This window comes from Cricetulus griseus, chromosome 4, assembly GCF_003668045.3.
Source record: "Cricetulus griseus strain 17A/GY chromosome 4, alternate assembly CriGri-PICRH-1.0, whole genome shotgun sequence".
Taxonomy (NCBI): domain Eukaryota; kingdom Metazoa; phylum Chordata; class Mammalia; order Rodentia; family Cricetidae; genus Cricetulus; species Cricetulus griseus.
In genome coordinates, this window is record NC_048597.1 from 168,536,947 (window position 1) to 168,559,485 (window position 22,539).

At 40.9% G+C, this 22,539-nt stretch overlaps 1 protein-coding gene across 3 annotated transcripts in view; it reads left to right on the plus strand.

The window, feature by feature from the left end:
• Positions 1–22,539, plus strand: part of Ptpn9 (protein tyrosine phosphatase non-receptor type 9) — a 73,733-nt gene that overhangs the window by 24,156 nt on the left and 27,038 nt on the right. Inside the window, exons 1-6 of one of the 3 annotated variants that reach the window (XM_027415004.1) lie at positions 3,341–3,442; positions 8,391–8,534; positions 11,572–11,661; positions 12,243–12,367; positions 15,742–15,847; positions 20,890–21,000. In XM_027415004.1, the coding sequence (XP_027270805.1) occupies positions 3,356–3,442; positions 8,391–8,534; positions 11,572–11,661; positions 12,243–12,367; positions 15,742–15,847; positions 20,890–21,000 (663 nt within the window). In that variant the 5' untranslated portion in view covers positions 3,341–3,355. Of the gene's footprint in view, positions 1–3,340; positions 3,443–8,390; positions 8,535–11,571; positions 11,662–12,242; positions 12,368–15,741; positions 15,848–20,889; positions 21,001–22,539 lie in introns of those variants that run through there. The other 2 variants (XM_027415005.2, XM_035443722.1) reach the window with 2 other exon arrangements.

Sequence of the window (22,539 nt, forward strand, 5' to 3'; positions counted from 1 at the left end):
CATCCTCCAAAGCTACAAAGAAATCCTGTCTTGAAAAACCAAAAAAGAAAGCTAAAATTAAAAAGTTTGGTCCATGGAAATAGAGCAAATAAATACCTTTAAGGAAAAGTGAGCAGGAATCAGCTAGTGTGCCTGCTGTGTTTCTGCTTATATTTAAAAAAATAGAATATTCTGTTTATTCTTTGTCAATTTAATACATATAAACAATGTGTTTTGATCATTTCTACCCCTCAGTTCATCCCCTTCTATTTGCCTAGGAACCCTTTGAGTTCCATGAGTGCAGACTAAAGGGATGTTGACTGATTGTGTGCCGGAAATTGTAGCTGCAGTAAACTGATGAGTGCAGTGGCCATGTCATACCAGAAGACAGCATTGCACAACATTTCCCACTGGGCCTGTGTGGTGTTGATATGGCCCTGTTTAGGACTGAGCATTCAGTTATTCTTGACATCTCTACACTAATTGTTGCTCCTTATGGAGAAATGCTTCTGTGGTCAAGATTGAGAGAAGCACTGATCTATGGTGTAAACACAAATATTTAGGAGCCCGTTTGTCAACATACCTATTAAGATAGTAGTAAGGCCAGTAGCTCTGATGTCCCATGCCTTTAATCTCAGCACTTGGGAGGCAGAGTCAGGTGGATCTCAGTGAGTTCGAGGCCAGCCTGGTCTACAAAATGAGTTCCAGACAGGGCTGTTACACAAAGAAATCCTGTCTCGGGAAAAAAAAAAAAAAAAGATATTAGCAGATTCTCTGTTAGGGTCTAAGACCTCTAGAACCATGAGCTTTTGACCAGGTTTATAATACCAGGCATGAATTCCCTCTTTGGAACAGGTCTCATATCCAGTTCAAAAGCAATTAGTTGTCACCATAACCTTTGTGCCAATATTTTACTAGTGGGCACATCTTGTCTTGTAGGTTGGTATTGTAGCATTCAGGGTTCACCAACTGAATTTAAAAAAAAAATGAGGACATGGGGGTTCTTAGGTATGGTTGAGGGGAGGGTTTATTGTAGATGTGGGGGGGGAATATAGCCAGAGGCTATATAGTTATATTCTGACATGAAGGGAAGTCAGGGTAGGAACTCTAGGCAGGAACCTGAAGACAGGAACTAAAACAGAGGCAGTGGAAAGAGCACTGCTTACTAGCCTGATCCTCATTAGCTTGCTCAGCTTGCTTTCTTTTATCACCCCCCCACCACCACCTACAGTGGTCAATCATTAACTAAGAAAATGCCCTAGCCGGGTGTTGGTGGTGCACGCCTTTAATCCCAGAGGTATCTGAGTTCGAGACCAGCCTGGTCTACAAGAGCTAGTTCCAGGATAGTCTCTAAAGCCTCGAAAAACAACAACAACAACAAAAAAAAACAAAAAACAAAAAAAAAACAAAAAAAGAAAGAAAGAAAGAAAGAAAGAAAGAAAGAAAGAAAGAAAATGCCCTATAGACTTGCCTACAGGCATCTGATGGAGGCATTTTCTTATTTGAGTGAGGGTCCTCTTTCTTAGATGTCTAGGTTTGTGTCAGGTTGACAAAAACCAACCAGGAGATAGCTCATGTCTGACACTGAGAGTTATCATTTAATAGCCCATACTTTCTGGTGGAAGTGTTTGTTGTCCATCTACTGTGTTCAAATTGCTTTTTAAAAATTACATCATTTGGGGCTGGAGAGATGGCTCAGCGGTTAAGAGCACTGACTGTTCTTCCAGAGGTCCTGAGTTCAATTCCCAGCAACCACATGGTGGCTCATAATTGCCTTGAATGAGATCTGGTGCCCTCTGCCTGCATGCAGGCAGAAGACTGTATACATAATAAATAAATAAATAAATAAATAAATAAATAAATAAATAAAATCTTTAAAAAAAATTACATCGTTTTCACACTGGACGGTGGTGGCGAACGCCTTTAATCCCAGCACTCGGGAGGCAGAGGCAGGCGGATCTCTGTGAGTTGGAGACCAGTACAAAACAAAACAAAACAAAAATTACATTGTTTTCAGTAGTTTACAAATGGTGGGTTTTTATATTGGCTTTGTAGAACCTTATTTTTGGCTAACTTCCCATCTCTCCTTTCCCCTGTGCCCTATACATTCCTGCTTAAGCCTTTAACCCCAAGTATTTCTCCTGTGTGTGTGTGTGTGTGTGTGTGTGTGTGTGTGTGTGTTTGGTTTTTCGAGACAGGGTTTCTCTGTGTAGCTTTGGAGCCTATCCTGGCACTCGCTCTGGAGACCAGGCTGTCCTTGAACTCACAGAGATCCGCCTGCCTCTCCCAACTAAACTACCTCTCCAGCTGTATTTATTGAGATGGGGCCTCACACAGCTCGGGCTGGTTTTGAAATCACTATCTCTGACTCACCTTGAACTAATTAATGGTAAGCCTCCTGCCTTAGTCTCCTGAGTTCTGGCATTAGAGGTGTGTACCCTAACATCCACCCTTGGTGGTTTTCTTCTCTCTGATACTGTTATTTTGACATCAGTGGAAAATGTCCAGAGTGTCATCTGCTGAATTTCCACATTTCCTTGCTGTTTTATGGCAGGTTCTCAAATATCTTTGGCCTTGTTGCCACAGTCAGGAACCTTCTTGTTGTTGCTTTTTAATCTAAACATGATGTGGCCTTTAATACCAGCCCTTGGGAGATAGAGGCAGAGCATCCCAAGAAATTCAAGACCAGCCTAATCTATATAGGTGTTGTCTGCCAGTTAGGGCTACAGAATGAGACCCTCAAACTAACAAAACCCATCTCAAAATAAGTCCCAAAACCCAAATAAACATGATTTTGGGAATGTAATTATATTTTCAACCTTTTGATTGCGCTAGAACAAATCTTACTTTACTGGAAGAGTCAGCTGAAGAGGATTCTAGGGTACTGCTCATTTTTTCCGTACATTAGTTCAGATCTTTTCCCAACAGAGTACGAGTGCTGTTTGAACTGTGCTTCCTTACAGCTTAGAGCCCTCGATATTTTCCCACACTGACCTTGAGTTGAAATAGTTTCTAAGCTGTGACTCATCTTTTGGCTCGTTCTTTTTCACCAGGAAATGCACTGAGTAGTAATCTAAAGAATTTCAGTTATCCCTCTTAAAGAGTATGTTGCTTGTCAGAGTTGCTGGGACTTGCTTTCCTGGTAATCAGCAGGCCACCAATGAGCATATATGTGCTATTGATTATGCATAATCCACATGTAAGAAGATGCATGTCTGTCCTGAAAGATAAGACCATCCTTCTTGACTTCTTTCAGAGGTTTGTCTGTTTCACCAGAGGGATGGAGATGCTGGGGGCTGAGGCTGAATAGAGCAGGTGGTGTGTGTGTTTATATCTGTAAATATCACATCACTGTTTACAGTACATTGCTCTCTTCATGCAGGGCCTTGTACAAGCCAAACCAGGAGGAATTGTTCCCGTGCTTAAAGCCAAGAACAACATCCTGACCAGCAGGGGGACAGAGGTCAGCTCAAGGCAACTATTGGGAGGGAGCTGCAGACATTAAGAACTTTGGAGGATGTTTCATAGAAAAACCCTGTCTTGAAAACAAAAAAATAAATAAATAAATAAAAAACAAACTTTGGAGGGACTGAGTGTATTAAAAAAGAAGACAGAGTGTAGAAAAGAACACTTGGTCTTAGCCAAAAGGCTGAGAAGTGATTAGAGAAGGGCAACACTACAACATGTATTTCTGGAATTTAAAATATTCAGTCATAGAAACAAAGAGTACAATTGGGTGACGAGAATGGAGAGATGATAGTCAAAATGTGTGAAGTTTCAGTTATACCTCCTGCATAGGGTGGTAATTATAAATAATAGTAAGGTGTTATATACTTTAAAATTGCTAAGAACACATTTCAAATGTTTACATCAGAAAAAATAATTATTTCAATTAATAGATAGGTAATTTGATGTAATTATTCTACACTGTGTATGTGTATATATGTAGGTATAAAGACATATTGCTGCTCCCCATAAACATATCATTTGTCAGTGCACATGGAAACAATACAAATTAAAAACATGAAACATTGTCTATGCAGTGAGTTAAAAAACAAACAAACCTTGGTCTACAAGAGCTAGTTCTAGGACAGCCTCCAAAGCCACAGAGAAATCCTGTCTCGAAAAACAAAACAAACAAACAAAAAACAGACAGACACACACAAAAAACTACCTCCTGGATGTGGTGACCTATGCTATGCCTTTAATCCCAGCACTGGCAGGGAGGGTGGGGAGTGAGAGGGAGTGGGGCAGAGGCAGGTGGATATATATGGATTCAAAGCCAGCCTGGTATACAAAGAGTTCCAAGAACTGGAGAGATGGCTCAGAGTGGCTGCTCTTCCAGGGGTCCTGAGTTCAGTTCCCAGCAACCACATGGTGGCTCACAGCCATCTATAATGAGATCTGGTGCCCTCTTCTGGTGTGCAGACATACATGCTGGCAGAACACTATACATAATAAATAAAGTCAGCATCCTCCTTAAAAAACAAACAAACAAATAAAAAACAACAAAGAGTTCCAAGCCAGCCATGGTGTCATAGTAAGATTATGTTTCAAAAAAGAAGGGAAAAAAGGTAAGATGTACTTATGTATATGAAACCTGTGTGAAACTGCCACTCTGGCTGGCCTGTTACTTACTGTGTAGACGAGGCTGACTTGGAACCTGTGGAGATTCTTCTGCCTCTGCCTCTTGAGCACTAATATTACAGATGTGAGACATTACATCGGCTTTGTTTTGTAGCAGTTGCCTGGGAGTTCAAACATTTCATTCTAGAGTGGCAGTTCTCAATTTGTGGGTTGTAACTCCTTTAGGGTTATATATCAGATATCCTGCATATCAGATATTTACATTAAAATTCATAATAGTAGCAGTTTTCTTGTTTGTTTATAGGGACAGTGTTTCTCTGTGTAACAGCTCTGGCTGTCCTGGAACTAGCTCTTGTAGACCAGGCTGGCCTCCAACTCACAGAGATCCGCCTGCCTCTGCCTCCCAAGTGCTGGGACTAAAGGCATGCGCCACTACCGCCCAGCTAACAGTAGCAAAATTGCAGTTATGAAATAGCAATGAAATAATTTTTTGGTTGGGGTTTACCATAACATAAGCATCACAGCATTAGGATGGTTGAGAACCACACTGGTTTAGAGGGGAGTTCCCTAAAGCTCAGGAAGATCCAAGTACTAAATTGAAACACTTCTTCCAGGAAGGAGAATAGATTCATGAGACTCAGGAAGTAAACAACTCACAAGTCTCAAGAAGTTCCTGAAACTACACAGGACACCCACAACCGTACCCTCACTCCCCACCCGGTTTCCCCTTTATAGAAGTAGGAACAAATGTTAGAGGTAAGAGAGGAGACAGAGCTGTCTAGAGGGGGCTTTCTGACATGTGCTGCCTACAAGTTGTGCAGAGAGCTCTAGGAATGTAGTTTTCCAGTCTTATCACTAAGGTTGTGGGTGATGCAGTTGCCTTTAAATTAATTGTCCCTGTTCCTCTGACTAATCCCAATAAACTCAATGGTTTTCCAAATTGAACTTTGTGTAATTGTCACTTTCATCTGTAGTTGGTTACTTATCCAGGGTGAGTAGATAGTTTGTTTTCATCTCCACAGTAGGTCTCACCTAACAAGCCCCTATAGCATAGGATCATTTTACCAGTTGGGTATGTGTTGATCATATCCCCTTCTGATCATTCAGATTTCCCCTTTCTGCCAATACAATGTTTGATATATGTTCTCACAGCTAAGCAATAAGAAAGGTGTATTCTCTTACTCCAGTATTTTATTTACAAACAGCATCAAAAATCTATTACAAGAGTAGATTTTAAAGGTGATTTGCTGCAGGGCGCTCGTTGTGCACACCTTTAACCTCAGCACTCAGGAGGTAGAGGCAGGCAGGTGCAGAGCGAGTTCCAGGACAAAACAAAAATTGTTAAACTGGGCATGATTGCACACGCCTTTAATCCAGCATTTGGGATGCCGACATAGGAGGATGTCTGTGAGTTCCAGGCCTGCCATAGCTACACAGTGCAACCCTTTCAAGAAAAGTGTAAAAGGTGATAGGTTCATCAAAAAACATGCCCCACTTTGGCCTTCCTGACTGACTGGGGCTTTGTTTGGGAGTCTGTGTCTGCTTTTCTTCTTTCTTTCCTCATTCTGATGCTGGCCACTCACTCTAGAGATGGAACACAAATGGTTTTCTTGGGGAGCATTCTAAATTTGTTCTGTTGTCTTCTCTGAGACTCAATTCTGTGGTCTGGCTTGAGCTGGTTGTGGGACGGTGTGATCTTCTGAAAGCATTTCTTGATGTTTTCTGTTTCTTGACTCTTTTCATGCCCTGTGCTTGGTTAATTTTTCTGCTTCTCTTTTCGTAGTGGTGTAAGTTACATTGCCTCAGTTACAAGGCTTTTCTAAAACTTAGCTGAGCTAGTTTTAGAAAAGCCTTGGACTTTTCCCTGGTTTGTAAAAGTCCTTTGTGCTTTCCTCGAAAATTGGCAATAATCAGGTGCTATGTTGTAAGGTATGCTGACCCTCCTGGGATTCTAGTTTGATAGTTGTTTAAACAGTATGTAGCAATTGGATTTGCAGGGAGGGTTGTTGCCAAGTCTGTGAAATAGGCCATTGCCCTTAGCCTTTCCCCCTTACTTTCTTTTTGTTTGATAGCGTCTCATATGGCCCAGGCTTGACTTCTATGAACAGAGGATGGCTTCAGACTCCTGATCCTCCTGTCTCCCCTCCTCAAGTGCTGGGATTATGGATATGTGCCACTATGCCCAAGTCTCCTTTTCTTTCCTTCCTTTCCCCTCTTCCTACCCTGCCTTTGAGATGGGGTTTCTCTATGTAGCTCTTAGGCTGGCTGTGTAGACCAGGGTGGCCTAGAACCTCAGGCCAACTTTTCTGCCTTTCTTTGCTTCTTGAGTGCTGAAATTACAGGCATGCATTACCTTTATTTTTCTTTCTGGAACATCCCCCCACCCCCCACCCCTTTTGAGGAAAGATCTCAATTATATAGTCATGGCTATTCTACTGATATTTTGAACAGGCTAGCCTCATTTAAACTCCCAGAAATCTGCCTGTCTCTATGCTGGGATTAGAGGCATGTGCCACCATGCCCCCTTATTTTTCTTTTTTTTCTTTTTCTTTTTCTTTTTTTTTTTTTTTTTTTTTTTTTTTTTTTTGGTTTTTCAAGACAGGGTTTCTCTGTGTAGCCTGTCCTGGCATTCGCTCTGGAGACCAGGCTGGCCTCAAACTCACAGAGATCTGCCTGCCCCTGCTTCCCGAGTCCTGGGATTAAAGGTGTGGGCCACAAACGCCCGGCCGCCCCCTTATTTTTCAATTGAAAAATTAGTGAAGAGAGATTTCCCTAGTCCATGGTCACATAATTGGTTAGGTCTCATGCCCTTGAAGCAACTTCATGTTAGTATTTTTCCTTGGCATTGGTGGTAGCTTAAGAAAGAAGTATGGTTTAGTATGAGTAGATACACCTTTTTTGTTGTTTTGTATTTTTGAGAAAAAGTCTCACTAAGCAGCAGTGGTTGTCCTGGAACTCACTGTGTAGATCAGGCTGGCCTTGAACTCACAGAGATCCTCTTGCCTCTGCCTCCTGAGTGCTTTGTGTTAAAGGCATGTGTTATTATTCCTTGCTGAGTAGATATATCATAACTCTGAGTTGATTGATTGACAATGTGGGTATAGTTAAAATTCAGAAATTTAATCATTTTCTGAACTAATAGCCAAGAAAAGTTTTTAAATGGATAGAACAGAATCACAATGCAGTAAATTTTTAGACATTCAAAATATACGTGAACAAAAATCTCAATTTAAATAATTCTAAAATGAAGAAATAGAAGTAGCTGTTTGGCTAAAGCCTGGGGAACTGGCTGAGTGCTCAAATCCCAACTACTAGGAGGGTTATTTCTTGTTAATTCTTCATGTGTCCCAGACCTGTTTCTTCTTTCTGAATTGACTCTACTTTCTGGCCTAAAATATAAAGAATAAAATTACACAACTTCTAACCCCTTTAAAATATTTTTAATTAAAATTTAAAATTCTTATCTATTTGTGTGTGTGTGTGTGTGTGTGTGTGTGTGTGTGTGTGTGCGTGCGTGCGTGTGTATGCATTCGTGCCTGTGGAGGTCAGAGAACAATTGGCAGGGACGTGTTCTCTTCTTTCTGCTGCATGGGACCTGCTGATGAACTAGTGGCAGGTACCTTTGCCTTCGAGCCATCTTTCTAGCTGCCCCTCTCCTCCTTTTTTTGAGACAGGGTCTCATGTCACCCAGACTGGCCTAAAACTTGATATGTACCTGAGTCTTGTTTGGGGAACAAATAATAATTTTTGCCTGCTTGTTTCTTTCATGTTTCCAAAATATGTCCTCTCTTTTACTAATTATTCTCACTTTGTTTGTTAAACAGGCTACCAAGCAGTTTCTTGAGGAGATCAACAAGTGGACAGTTCAGTACAATGTTTCTCCACTGTCTTGGAATGTGGCTGTCAAGTTCCTCATGGCCAGAAAGTTCGATGTGCTCCGTGCCATAGAGCTGTTTCATGCCTACAGAGTACGTGGGTCAGGGATAGACAGTTCTGTGATGGTTGAGCTAAGTATTGCTGTGCTTTCTGCTGTACTTCACACACATTGATTTTTTTTTTTCTACTTCCCTCCCATACCTGTTAAAAGTGTCCAGGTTGTGCTGGCCAGTTCCTAGAAACACTACTTATGTACCCAGAGTTTATTTGTAGACTAGCATGCATGCTACAATGATCGAGGCTAACGAAATACCTGGATGTCATCCTTCGACAACTCCTTGGAGTTTGAGTCCTTGCTCTCTTCTCTGCCTCCTGGCTAACCTATTTCATACACTTCACAGGTGTTTAAGGTCCTTTGAAATTTTAGAAAAGCTGCCATTCTGATAAATGCTGAGCTTAGAGAACCATTCAAGAAAAGCAGGGAGGGGTGTTAGCTCTTGAAAAAAAAAAAAGAAAAGAAAAAAACCCGCTATATTAGCTAGTTCCTGTCCTTAGAAGTATCTTTTTTGTTTTCTTTTGTTTTTTTGTTTTTTGAAACAAATTTTTTTTAATGTCCTGAAACTCAATCTGTCGACCAGGCTGGCCTCAAACTCAGAGACTTCCCTAGTCCATGGTCACATAATTGGTTAGGTCTCATGCCCTTGAAGCCTGCCTCTGCCTCCTGAGTGCTGGGATTAAAGACATTCCCCACTACTGTCCAGCTTTAGTGTTTTTATGCAAACACAGCTACATCAACCTTTCACCTTTTCTCTTTTTTTCTTTTTTTCTTTTTTTTTTTTTTTTGGTTTTTCGGGACAGGGTTCCTCTGTGTAGCTTTGGAGGCTGTCCTGGCACTCGATCTGGAGACCAGGCTGGCCTCAAACTCACAGAGTTCCGCCTGCCTCTGCCTCCTAAGTGCTGGGATTAAAGGTGTTCGTCACCAACACCTGGCTCCTTTTGCAATTTTTAAAAAGTTACTTTGTTGTTTAATATGTGTGAATATGTATGTGCACCATGTGCCTACCTGGTGCCCATGGAAGTCAGAAGAGGTCATTGGTGCTTCCCAAGTTCTTAAGTTACAGAAAGTTGTGAGTTGACATGTGGGGTGCTGGAGTCATGGTCATGTATCTGTAAGAGCACGGGTGCTTTCACCTGCTGAGCCAGCTCTCCAGCACCTTTATGAAATTTTGCTTTTTTTTTTTTTTCCAAGACAGGGTTTCTCTGTATAGGCTTCGCTGTCCTGGAACTTGATCTGTAGACTAGACTGGTCTCATAGAGAGCTACCTACCTCTGCCTCCTGAATGCTGAGATTTAAAGGCCTGTGCCACCAGCAGCTATATTTTTTTAAAAGGGACTTCAAGACTGATTTTTGTGTTATGTTTACTTTCTTTATTAATAGCATCTTTGATAGAAATTGTATATGTTATGTTATTCTGTGGTTAGAAAATTCCTTTAAAGAGATATTCCTTCTTTTCTTTCTTCCTCCCCCCCCTTTTATCTTATTTTAGATACAGAATTTCTCTGTGTGACAGCCCTAGTTGTCTTAGAATTTGTTGTGTAGACTAAGCTGGCCTCAAACTCACAGAGATCTGCCTTCTTCTGCCTCCTGAGTACTGGAACTAAAGGCATGCACCACCAAACCTGGCTACATAGCTACAATATTAATAGTGCCATGATTGCTAAAATTACTATCTTATGTTCTGATAAGATAGTAGTACTAGAGAAAAACATTTAATTAAGCAAAGAAAGCATTCCTAAAGAAATAACTTCTAGCTGGACATAGTGGCTCACTCCTTTAATCCTAGCATTCAGGAGGCAGAGGCAGTTGATTTCTCTGAGTTCCAGGCCAAGACTGTTTTATGTAGTAAGGTCTAGGCCAGCCAGGGCTATATAGTGGCACCTTGTTTAAAACAAAACAAAACAACCCACTTCCCACACCCAAACAGCTAAAAGATGTGTAGGAATCAAGCACTGAAGTGTGGTAAAGAAAGCCATAAGTGGGCTGGAGAGGTAGCTCAGCTGTTAAAGGTTTATAACCAAAACTACAAGAAACAGTAAGTTCAAATGCCCAGTGCTGGAATGTAAAATTTAGCTAAGCCAGAATGTTTAGTAGGAGTCAAGGCATGGCAAGAGTTTGAGAGCACAGATAAATAAAAACAGATCATTAAGGCCTCAGAAATCCATTAATGATATAAGCAATGTGATAGATTTTTACATATTTGCATTCCAGAAAGATTTTAACACAGTAGTTTTTGGAGAGTGTATCTTAACTATGGTCCTGGAGCAGGAAAGATCAGTTTGAAGACTGTTATACTTACAAGGAGAGAGAATGGCAGTATTATTAAGCAGTAATGTCAGGGGAGAAGGAAAAAGTGGACAAGTTCTAGAATTCAAACTGTAGGAGCTGCTTAGACTGGTGTGTGAGGGAAAGGAGTTGGGTATTCTGGGTTGGGACTAGTGAGTCAAGATCAATGCTGGCATTCATTAATTTAGGAGACATTGAAGTGGGGTGGGTTCATGTAGAAAGAAGGACATTAAGTTTAGTTTTGTGCCTTTGGGATATCTACATAGACATGTCTGGTAAGCAGCTGGAATCTGAGTGTGGGGTACAGAAATGAAATCTACATTAGAAGTAGAGATTTTTTTTAAAAGATTTTATTTTTATTTATATGTATGCAACATTCTGTTTCCAGTATATCTGCACACCAGAAGAGGGCACCAGATCTCATAACGGATGGTTGTGAGCCACCATGTGGTTGCTGGGAATTGAAATTAGGACCTCTGGAAGAGCAATCAGTGCTCTTAACCTCTGAGCCATCTCTCCAGCCCAGAAGTAGGGATTTCTAAAAGACCAAACTAGAGCTGACTATTGGAAGCATCAGAACTGATGGTCCTGACATGGTAGCTTTGGACAGGAATTTTGATAACAGTTAGTTGCCCTGGAATGCTAGGGCATGTTACAAAGGAATTCACAATTTGTTTAGTTGATTTCTAATGTCCCTTAGCTCTGAGATTTAATGGCTACGCAAAGTTGCCCTTGGATATATTGTATTTTCATATTAATTCATGTATTTGTTGTTTCCTTTTTAGGAAACAAGAAGGAAGGAAGGCATCGTGAAGCTGAAGCCTCATGAAGAACCTCTCCGTTCTGAGATCCTCAGTGGAAAATTCACCATCTTGGTGAGTCTTTAGAAGCTGTCTTGCGCTTTGTTACTTCCTATTGTAGCTGTTGTCCTATTTGGATTTTTGTGCCTTGGTTCCTTATCATTACATTTTGCTATTAAACTATTATAATAATAATTGAATTGTTATGGATTAAAAATCACTAGTTATTAGCAGTAGTTGAATTATTGAGTTATGGAGCAGGACTTAAAATTTTTCTCCACTGATCTATTGAAGTTTGTTGGTCAGCATCTTGGAAGGGCTAATAACGTGTCAGAACATATCCTGACTTAATGGAAACCCTCCATTTATAGAGATGTAAGGCTAGGGCAGAATTATCCTTAGATTGCTCTTCATTTGAAGAAAAATGTGATTTTATTTTTAAAAAGCCACAGGAATATGGTTCACGGGAATGCTGAGAGAATCAGGCACGGGTATTGGTACTGTTTCTCCCTTTATGGAAGAGTGGATGCAAATCAAGGAAGTTCTGTTAGTAGCTGTTCTCTTCATTGGTCACATCTTTACCCAGGAAAATATGTCTAAAAGACTGCTGTGATTTTAAAATTTGATTTCTAAATATTTTTTGTTTATTGCTTTAGAATGTTCGAGACCCAACTGGAGCCTCCATTGCCCTTTTCACTGCCAGGTTACATCATCCTCACAAGTCCGTCCAACACGTGGTACTTCAGGCCTTGTTTTACTTGCTAGACAGAGCTGTAGACAGGTGAGCACTGAGAATCTCTTGTAGGTATTTATACTACTGGGAAAGTGACAGTTTTCAGTTGATTAAATTCAGAAGTGCTTTCACCATGTCCCTGGGATAAAGCCTGGACAGTCTACGAGTAGAAAACACCTCCTGTTTATAAGAGTGTTTATTTCTAGTCTCCTCAGGATGCTGGCTGTTCTTTGTTTGCATCACCTGGCCTACTTTAGGGTTAACAGAAGCTGAGAAAGACAATTCATAACAGTTGTTAATACACTGAGAATGATTTATTTGAAGGGAGTGAGGAGGAAAGGAACTCTGATGATTCCTTTTATGTGTGTGTGTGTTAATGTAAGGCATGCATATGCTAAAGCATGAACTTTATCATTAGGCTGTATCCTAATCCCTCTTTTTATTTTATTTTATTTTATTTTTTCATTAAGCTTTAACTTTGAGATACAGTCTGACTTAGTTGCGAAGGCCAGGCTTGAAATCATTTTAAAGCCCAGTCCAGATATGAATTTACTACCCTCCTGCTTTAGCGTCTCAAATGGCAGAGAGTATAGGCCTGCATTACCAGGCCCAGGTCATTTGTTTGTTGGTTTTGGTCATATTAAAACCCTCTGGGGGTTGGAGAAATGGCTCAGAAGTTAACACTGGATGTTCTTCTAGAGCACCCAGGTTCAATTCCCAGCACCCACATGGAGGCTAATAACCATCTATAACTCCAGTCTTAGTACAGCCGGTGGCCTCTTCGAGCTTTTGTAGGCACCAGGCATGCCTGTTATGCACAGATACACATATAGGAAAACACCCATACACATAAAACAAACAAAACAAAACCTCTGGGATAACCTGGGGATGTTAAGCCGTAGCTACTTGCCTAACTTGTGGAAGACACTGGGTTCTTTGTCTAGTATGGAAAAACAATGATAAAACAAGCCAGGCCCAGGTGGACCTCTGTGATTTCAAGGCCAGCCTGGTCTACAGAGCTAGTTCAAGGATAGCCAGGCTATACAGAGAAACCCTGTCTTGAAAAACAAAAAACAAAAAAAAAAAACAAAGGAAAATAAAAACCCAAACCAAACCAACCAACCAACCAACAAAATAAACAAACAAACACCAATCCAGGCCTAGTGGTACTTGCAATCTTAGTACCCAGGAATCAGAGACAGGAGGATCACTATAAATATAAGGTTTGCCAGGTCTGCATATTAAGTTCTAGGCCAGCCAAGGCTACATAGAGAAAATCTGTCTTGATAAAAACTAAACCAAACCAAATTAATTGATCTCGGAGCTGGTGTTATATGGTTTGGTGGTGGAGTGCTTGCCAATTTGCCTACTACCCTGTGTTCCCAGTGCTACATAAATAAATAAATTGCCGGGTGAGTTGGTGCATGCCTTTAATCTCAGCATTTTGGAGGCAGAGGCTTGTGGGTCTTTGTGAGTTTGAGGCCAGCTTGGTCCACATAGTGAGTTCTAGGCTGTCCAGAGCTATATGTGATTCTCTGCCTCACAAAGGGGGCAGGGAATTGGGCTGCTGGGAGATGGCTCAGCAGTTATGAGTGTTGACTAATCATTCAGAGGACTGGGTTTGTATTCCCAACAACCATTGGTAGCTCCAATTCCAGGGGAATCTGACACCATCTCTGACCTCAGTGTTTACCAGACATGTGGTTTACATATATACATGGAGGCAAAGCACACACACACACACACACACACACACACACACACACACATATATGTGGGAATTAAAAATAATTATTGGGGGTGCTGGAGAGATGGCTGATAGGTTAAGAGCACTGACTGCTCTCTGTGAGTTTGAGACCAACCTGGTCTACAAGAGCTAGTTCCAAGGACAGCCTCCAAAGCCACAGAGAAACCTTGTCTCGAAAAACAAACAAACAAACAAACAAAAACCAACCAAACAAACAAAAGATGCACCACCACTGCTTGTCTTGGTTTTTTGTTTTGGGTTTTGTTTTGGTTTGGTTTGGTTTTTCGAGACAGGGTTTCTCTGCACTGTTTTGGAGCCTGTCCTGGAACTTGCTCAGTAGATCAGGCTGGCCTCAAAATCACAGAGATCTGCCTGTCTCCGCCTCCCAAGCCCCGCTTTCCTTTTTTGTCTCTTTTGTTTTGTTGTTTTTTGTTTTGTTTTGTTTTGTTTTTGAGACAGGTTTTCTCTATGTAGCTCTGGCTGTCCTGGAACTCCCTCTGTAGACCAGACTGGCCTTGAACTCAGTGATCTACCTGCTCCTGCCTCCCAAGTGCTGGAATCAAAAGCTTGTGCCACCACTGTGTGGTGCTTTGTTTGTTTTGAGACAGGATTTCATGTAGCTTTAACTGGCCTAGATTATGGATTTTCAAATTGAGAGTAGCCAAGAGATTGTCTGAGGTGGGGCTCTCTGAATAGTTAACTATTTACTGTCTTGTTACTTTTAAAGCTTTTAGCTGCTGCTCTTGATTGCTTAGTGGTGGATAACATGAAAACCCTATACAAGCTGCTACTCTGTAAAGGAGAAGCTGCTGAGGCTGAGTGAGGACCAGTAACATCAGTAGTCTTGTACTCCCTAAGTAGCAATTTGAAATTTCTCAGCCTTTCAACCAATTAGGGATATTTTGAAGACTGTGGATACCTTTTTTGTTTGTTTGTTTTGTTTTTTGAAACAGAGTTTCTCTGTGTAGCTTTGGAGCCTGTCCTGGCACTAGCTCTGTAGACCAGGCTGGCCTTGAACACCTGCCTCTGCCTCCCGAGTGCTGGGATTATAGCTTTGTGTCACACTACCTGGCAGGATCTGAGATTTTTAAATGTTAACTCTGAGTCAGTACTTCCTTCATAAATTTTGTAGAAGTATGGCAGTTTGGGGCCTTACAGGGTGGAATGCAAAGATGAGGACACAAAGTCATCACCTTGGGGTGACTCATACCTATAGTCCTAGCACTGAGGAGAGTGACTCAGGAGGATTGCTTTGAGTTTGGGGCAAGCCTGAGTTACATAGTGAGTTCAAAGCTGGCCTGTACTGCATGAAACTCTCTTTGAAGAAAACTAAAACAAGTAAGTGTAAAAACTTGCTATCTAGAAATAATAGTACAATCAAATAATTCATTTCTGGACTGGCAAGCTAACTGGGTATCTCAAAGCACTTTCCATACAAACCCGAGGACCTGACCTTAATCCCTGGGTCATCTCATGGTAGAAGGAAAGAAGGAGGGCCAACTCTTGAAAGTTGTCTTCTGATCCTCACAGTTGCTGTGGCATCCCCCCTTAAATGATGATGATAATGATTCTAATAACCTTTGAGTGTACAAATTAAAAGCATGTAAGAATCTTGCTTAACTTTGAGTGGAACATTTGTATTGAATTAAATGTTTGTTTAATAATTGGTTTACAGCTTTGAAACTCAAAGGAATGGATTGGTGTTTATTTATGACATGTGTGGTTCTAATTATGCCAACTTCGAACTTGATCTTGGCAAGAAAGTCCTAAACTTATTGAAGGTAAGGTTGTAAAGGGGAAATTATTGTAAGTCTTTTTTCTTTTTATTCTTTGGGGTATATTTAGGAAAAATGTAAACTTCAGACATTTTGTTCAATTTTGAAGATCACCCGCATATTATAATTAATATCTGTTTCCTTAGAACAAAAAGTGGTCTTAAATCCTGTCTCAGAAAAAAAAAAAAGAGTGAAGTTGAAAGATTTGAGATGGCCTAGTGGCTCAAACCAATAATCCAAACACTTGGGAAGCCAAGGCAAGAGTAATGTAATACCATGGATTTGAGCTAGCCTGAGCTTCATAGTGAATTCTACACTTCAGCCTTGGCTACAAAGTAAGATTTCGATCAACCTGCGCTACATAAAGAATGAGATCTTTACACACACACACATACACACACACACACACACACACACACTCAAACCAAAATAACAGCAACAAGAAAAAAAAACCCAAACAGAACACTAAAAAGGAAATAATGAACATGAAAGGTCACAGGCAAATTCTTAGTTATAAAAGTGTCTCTTTTCCAGAGTTTTGTGGAACAATAATTAATAAACGCCTAACTATGGCAACTGTGAAAAATGCCATCTGGCTCTTGACTTTCTAGACACATACTGGCTGAATTCAGAATGAATCGTGTTTTGCATTTTCCTTTAGTGAACGTAAGTTCATTTGGTCTATTAATATTCATGTAAAATTATGCACATAGATAGGTGAGTATAAGTTCTTTACACATAGCTTCATAGTTTCTTATCCCTATAGTGACTTGGTTTGTAAATGTATATATGTGTTTGTGTGTGTGTACAGGTGCACTTGTGTGCTTATGTATATGGAGGAGAGCAGATAACCTTAGGTGTCATCTTCAGGCATGCCATCCATATTTTTGAGACAAAGTCTGTCATTGGCCTGCAGTTCACCTACTAGGCTAGACTGGCTGTCTAACATGCCCTAGGGCCCCTGCTGTTTTGGCTTCACCCCCTAGGATTACAAATGCAAGACACCATGATTAGCAATTTTGCATTAGTTCTAGAAGATGAATTCAAATCCTTGTGCTTGTAGGGCACTTTAGCTATCTTACCCAGCTATAAAGGTATTTTTACTTCTTGTATTTTAAAAGATACTGAGATAGGGCTGAGGATGTAGCTCAGCTGGCAGCACCCGGAAGGCTTTCCATTTGATTCCAAGTACTTATTGGGTAGTGGAAGCAGGAGCGTTGGTGGCGCACGCCTTTAATCCCAGCACTCGAGAGGCAGAGGCAGGTGGATCTCTGTGAGTTCCAGGCCAGCCTGGTCTTCAAAGAGAGTTCCAGGACACTCTCCAAACAAACCAAACCAAACCAAACCAAACAAACAAACCGCCCCCTCCCCCAACTCAAGGTCATCCTTGGCTACATAGCAAGTTCTGTGCCCACATAGGTTGTTTTTGTTTTTTGTTTTTCTGTTGCTGTGACAAAACACCATGTATAAAGAAAACGCTTAATTGGACTTCTGGTTTCAAGGGTCAGAGTCCATGAGGGTGGAATAAAAGTATAAGGTAGTAACAGCTCAGACCTTACATCTTGATCCAGTAGCCAGAGAAAGAGCACACTGGGAGCTGTACAGTCTTTTGAAATTTCAAAGCTTGCCCCCTGCAATCCACCTCTAATAAGGCTACACTTCCTAATCCTTTCCAAACAGTTCCACCAACATGGAACCAAGTATTCAAACATATGCGCCTATATGGGCATTCTCATTCACACTACTAGAATGGGCTGCATGAGAGAGACTATGTCTCAAACAACAGCCCCACCACACACACACACACACACACACACACACACACACACACACACACACACACACACACACTTCATTACAATGTATAACGGTTTAATATCACTAGGGAAGATTGAATGACATAATATAGATTGTATACACCAGCTATGGTAGCACATGCTTGTAATCTCAGCACTCATGGTAGGAGGATCAAGACCACTCTGAACTACATAACCAGATCTTTTGTCTCAGAAAACAAAAATAAAAATATGCAAATGAAATAACATAAATGTTCAGAAGCTGGGAGTGTAGCTCAGTTGAGAATATGCACTTGGCATTTGTGAGGGTATTGCCATGGGGTTGTAATACTAATAGTTGGGGAACTAAGGCAGAAAGACTGCCAAAAGTTTAGGGTCAGATTGGGCTACATATGAGTACTAGCCCAGCCCAGCCCAGGCTGGCTATAGACAAGACCCAGCCCTCTACTAAGGTAAAATAACAAAACAAAAATGTATTTGGACCAGGTTGTCCTAGCGTGGGAGAAAAGCAGAGGCAGGTGGATCTCTGTGAGTTCAAGGCCAGCCTGGGCTATATCAAAAGTTCCAAGCCAGTCAGGACAATGTAGTGAGACACTTTCTAGGGTGGTGGGGAGGGGCAGGGAAGGAAGGCATTGTGTTTCTAAGATAGTGTTTCAGAAATTGAATTGCCTAAGGGTACATGTACATTTTAAAGAATATATAACAGGGAGCTGAAGAGATGGCTCAGGTATTAAGAGCACTGGCTGTTCTTCCAGAGCACCTGGGTTCATTTCCCAGCACCCACACGGCAGCTCACAACTGTCTGTAGCTCCAGTTCCAGGAGATCAAACATAACATAAAATTTGTTAGAAAATATAAAAAAAGACTGTGTAATGGAAGATGCATCCTGAAGACACCTTCAATGAACAGATCTACCAAGGTAGCTTCTTTCCTCTATTTGGTCTTATCATGAGACAGGGTTCCTCCCTAGTATAGGCTTGCCTGGCACTTGCTGTGTAGACCAGGCTCCACACCTCCCAATTGCTGCTACAATACAGTTATTTAAGTGGACTATGCCTGGTTCTCTTATCTTTTTGCCCTGATATGATGCAGTATAATGGTTTCTGCTATCCATCATTTTATTGAAATCAATGTATTTCTCCAAATTGATTAGGCAGTTAAAGGGGCTTTGGGTATATAGGTCCTGAAATAAATTCTTGTCTTTGAAGGAAAGGATAAAAAGTTTTAAATTCTGCATGAAGATGCCTTTGGAGAACTACTTTGTTGTGGATGTTGCATAGTCTGTATAGGAAGTGTTTGTAAAGTCCTCAAATGTGGTAGACCCAAGACTAACTGAAGCTCAAGGCAGAGGCAGGTGGCTCTCTGTGAGTTTAAAGCCGGCCGGTGATCTTCAGCGAAGGCTCCAGGACAGCTGGGGCAACACGGAGAAACCCTGTCTCAAACAAACAAACAAAGACTAACTGGAAAGACAGAGAATCACAAGTGAAATTAAGTTAGGTTTCTTCAAAATGGAAGAAAAATTAGGGTAGGAGATTTTTAAAGCTACAGTTGCCTTTTTTTTAGCCAGTTACTGGGGACTATTTATTTATTTTGGGTGTATGCATTCATGTGTGTATATTTGAAGGCCAGGGATCTACCCTAAGTGCCATTTTTCTTTTTGTTTGCTTTTTAATTTTTTTGTTTTGTTTTTTTGTTTTTTGTTTTTTGTTTTTCGAGACAGGGTTTTCCTGTTTAGCTTTGGAGTCTATCCTGGCACTCACTCTGGAGACCAGGTTGGCCTCGAACTCACAGAGATCCGCCTTTCTCTGCCTCCCGAGTGCTGGGATTAAAGGATTGCGCTACCACCGCCAGCACTAGGTGCCATTCTTAGGACCTATATACCTTGCTTTATATATATATATATATATATATACCTATATATACCTATATATACCTATATCACTTCTTTTCCTGGGACATGGGGCTCACTGATTATTAGGCTAGGCTGCTGGCAATGAGCCTCAGGACCCATCTCTGCCTCACTTGTGCTGGTATTATACACCTTGGTTTTTTTGTGTTGTTGTTGTTGTTGTTTTTTCTTTTGATTTTTTTGAGACAGGGTTTCTCTGTGTAACAGTCCTGGCTGTCCTGGAACTAGCTTTGAATACCAGACTAGTTTTGAATTCACAGAGATCTACCTGCCCCTGCCTCCCGAGTGCTGGGATTAAAGGCAGGCATCACCACCACTGCCTGGCTCACATGCTTGGGTGTTTATGTGCGTACTGGAGATTGAATTCAGGTCCTCCATACTTGTATGGTATGCACTTTACTGACTGAGCCATCCCTCCAGCCCCCTAATTTCTTATGACATGGACACCCTGCCCCCAAGAGAGGCTGCAGTGTTAAAAAGTAGAATGAAACCAAACATTGTGGCTTAACAACGATGTGCCATTTTTATGTCTTGTATACATAGGATATCTTATTTTTCCCTTTAAGAGTGGTTTAGACTATTTCCTTTTCTGAGACCTCATTTGTACTTGTATACATTAGATCATATTTATTTATTTTGTGGTGTTGGTTATCAAACCTAGGTCATGTGCATGCCAAGCACACACTGTCGCTGAGTTATACCTGCAACTTAGATTGTATATATTGGTTTAATAAATAAACAAGTGGAGAAAAGATTAGAAATACTATACACACACACACACACACACACACACACACACACACACACACAGATACTGAACTGAATGAAGATTATAAGCAAAATGTTTATCTTCAGTTTATTAAAAACCTAAGTTTTAATAAGCCAAATAAGTTTTATAGGATGCATATATATGTGCTACTGTGTGGTATGTGTAGTATAAACAGAAAAGTCAGGGCTTGGAGTTGGCTTCATGGGTAAAGGGACTTGACTTGTTGTGGAAGCCTGGAGACTTGTGTTCAATATCCAGAATCCATACAAAGGTGCAAGCTGGAAACTAATCTCCATATGGACACTGGCATCTGTGCACCCACTCACCAATAATGCAAAAATAAAAGAATAATTTTTTGATCCATAAAGTGTACAGTTAACATGAATGTAGCATCATTTTAAAGGTAGATCAGCTTCTAATTTTTTTTATGTCTTTTAATCACTTTCAACTTACCTATTTGTCTGAATTAAGCTATCAGGCTCCTCTATTGACTATGAATAAGGAAGAGTGAAAAGCCATACTTTGGGCCCTACAAGTATTGTTGGGTTTAATTCCCCATACATTTTCTCCACAGGGAGCATTTCCGGCTCGGTTGAAGAAGGTGCTGATTGTAGGGGCGCCCATATGGTTCCGAGTGCCCTATTCTATCATCAGCCTGCTCTTGAAGGACAAAGTCCGGGAGAGGGTAAGGCTAGCCAGCCCTTTCTTTTTTTTTTTTTTTTTTTTTTTTTTTTCTTTCTTTTTTTTTTTTTGTTTTTTGAGACAGGTTTTCTCTGAGGCTTTGGAGGCTGTCCTGGAACTAACTCTTATAGACCAGGCTGGTCTCGAACTCACAGAGATCCGCCTGTCTCTGTCTCCTGAATGCTGGGATTAAAGGCATATGCCACCAATGCCCAGCAAGCCAGCCCTTTCTTATTGGAGCTCGATAAATACATTCTAGTCTCTGCTGGTGAACTCTTGCCAGTTAGTCTTCTGTCTTCAAAGAACCCTGGCTTATCTCCCAGAATGTTTTCTTCTCTTTTTATATTTACTTATGTTTTCCATTTAGTCATTAGCTTGGGACAGAATACCCCCTTCACTCTCTACAAACTTGTTGTGGGTAAGAAAACTCCAATTATTGAGTAAAACAATATTGAACCAATGTATTCCAGAAGTGTTTTATTCTATTTATTTTAATAATTTATTTTATGTGCATTGATATGAAGGTATCAGATCCCCAGAACTGAAGCTACAGACAGCTAGCTGTAAGCTGCCGTGTGCATGCTGGTAATTGAACCTGGGTCCTCTGGAAGAATAGCTAGTATCCCCAACCACTGAGCCATCTCTCCTGCCCCGCCAGAAGTTTTTTTTTTTTTTTTTTCTTTTCTTTTCTGTTTTCTTTTTGGTTTTTAGAGACAGGGTTTCTCTGCTGTCACTCTGTAGACCAGGTTGGCCTAGAACTCACAGAGATCCATCTGCCTCTGCCTTCTGAGTGCTGGAATTAAAGATGTGCACCACCACTGCCTAGCCCCCCAGAAGTATTTTGAGGATTCTATGATTTCCAAAGTTAATTTAAGCACTATTTTTGTTTTTTTGTTTTTGTTTTTTGTTTTTGATTTTTGTTTTTTGTTTTTGATTTTTGTTTTTTTGAAACAGGGTTTCTCTGTGTAGCTTTGGAGCCTATCCTGGCAGTCGCTCTGGAGACCAGGCTGACCTCAAACTCACAGAGATCCGCCGCCTCTGCCTCCCGAGTGCTGGGATTAAAGGCGTGCACCACCAACGCCTGGCAGGCACTATTAATATTTAATAGTATTTTAAAGCCTGGGGGTGTAACTCAGTGTCAGAGTGCATTCAGAGCATGTCCAAGGGACTGGTATAGTCCCCAATGCCCCAAACCAAAATCAAGATCAAAACCCAGCATTTAATATAATTCTGCTGTCTGAGCTGGTATTGGGATTTATCAGGGGCTGAGCATGTAGCTTAGTGGTAGAATATTTGCCTAGCTTATAAAAGGGCCCTGGAGTCTCTTTCTAGTAGAGAGAGGGAGGGAGGGAGAGAGGGAGGGAGGGAGGGAAGGAGGGAAGAAGGAGAGGGGAGAGAAACAGGTAGGTCAGGTAGGTTTATTTACTAGAAAGTACTGTTAAGTTCCTGTGTGGTGGGGAGGTCTCTTCCTGGTTTATCCTTTTTTTAAATTAATTATTATTATTTGAGACGGGGTTTCATTCTGTACCTGAGGCTGGCGGTC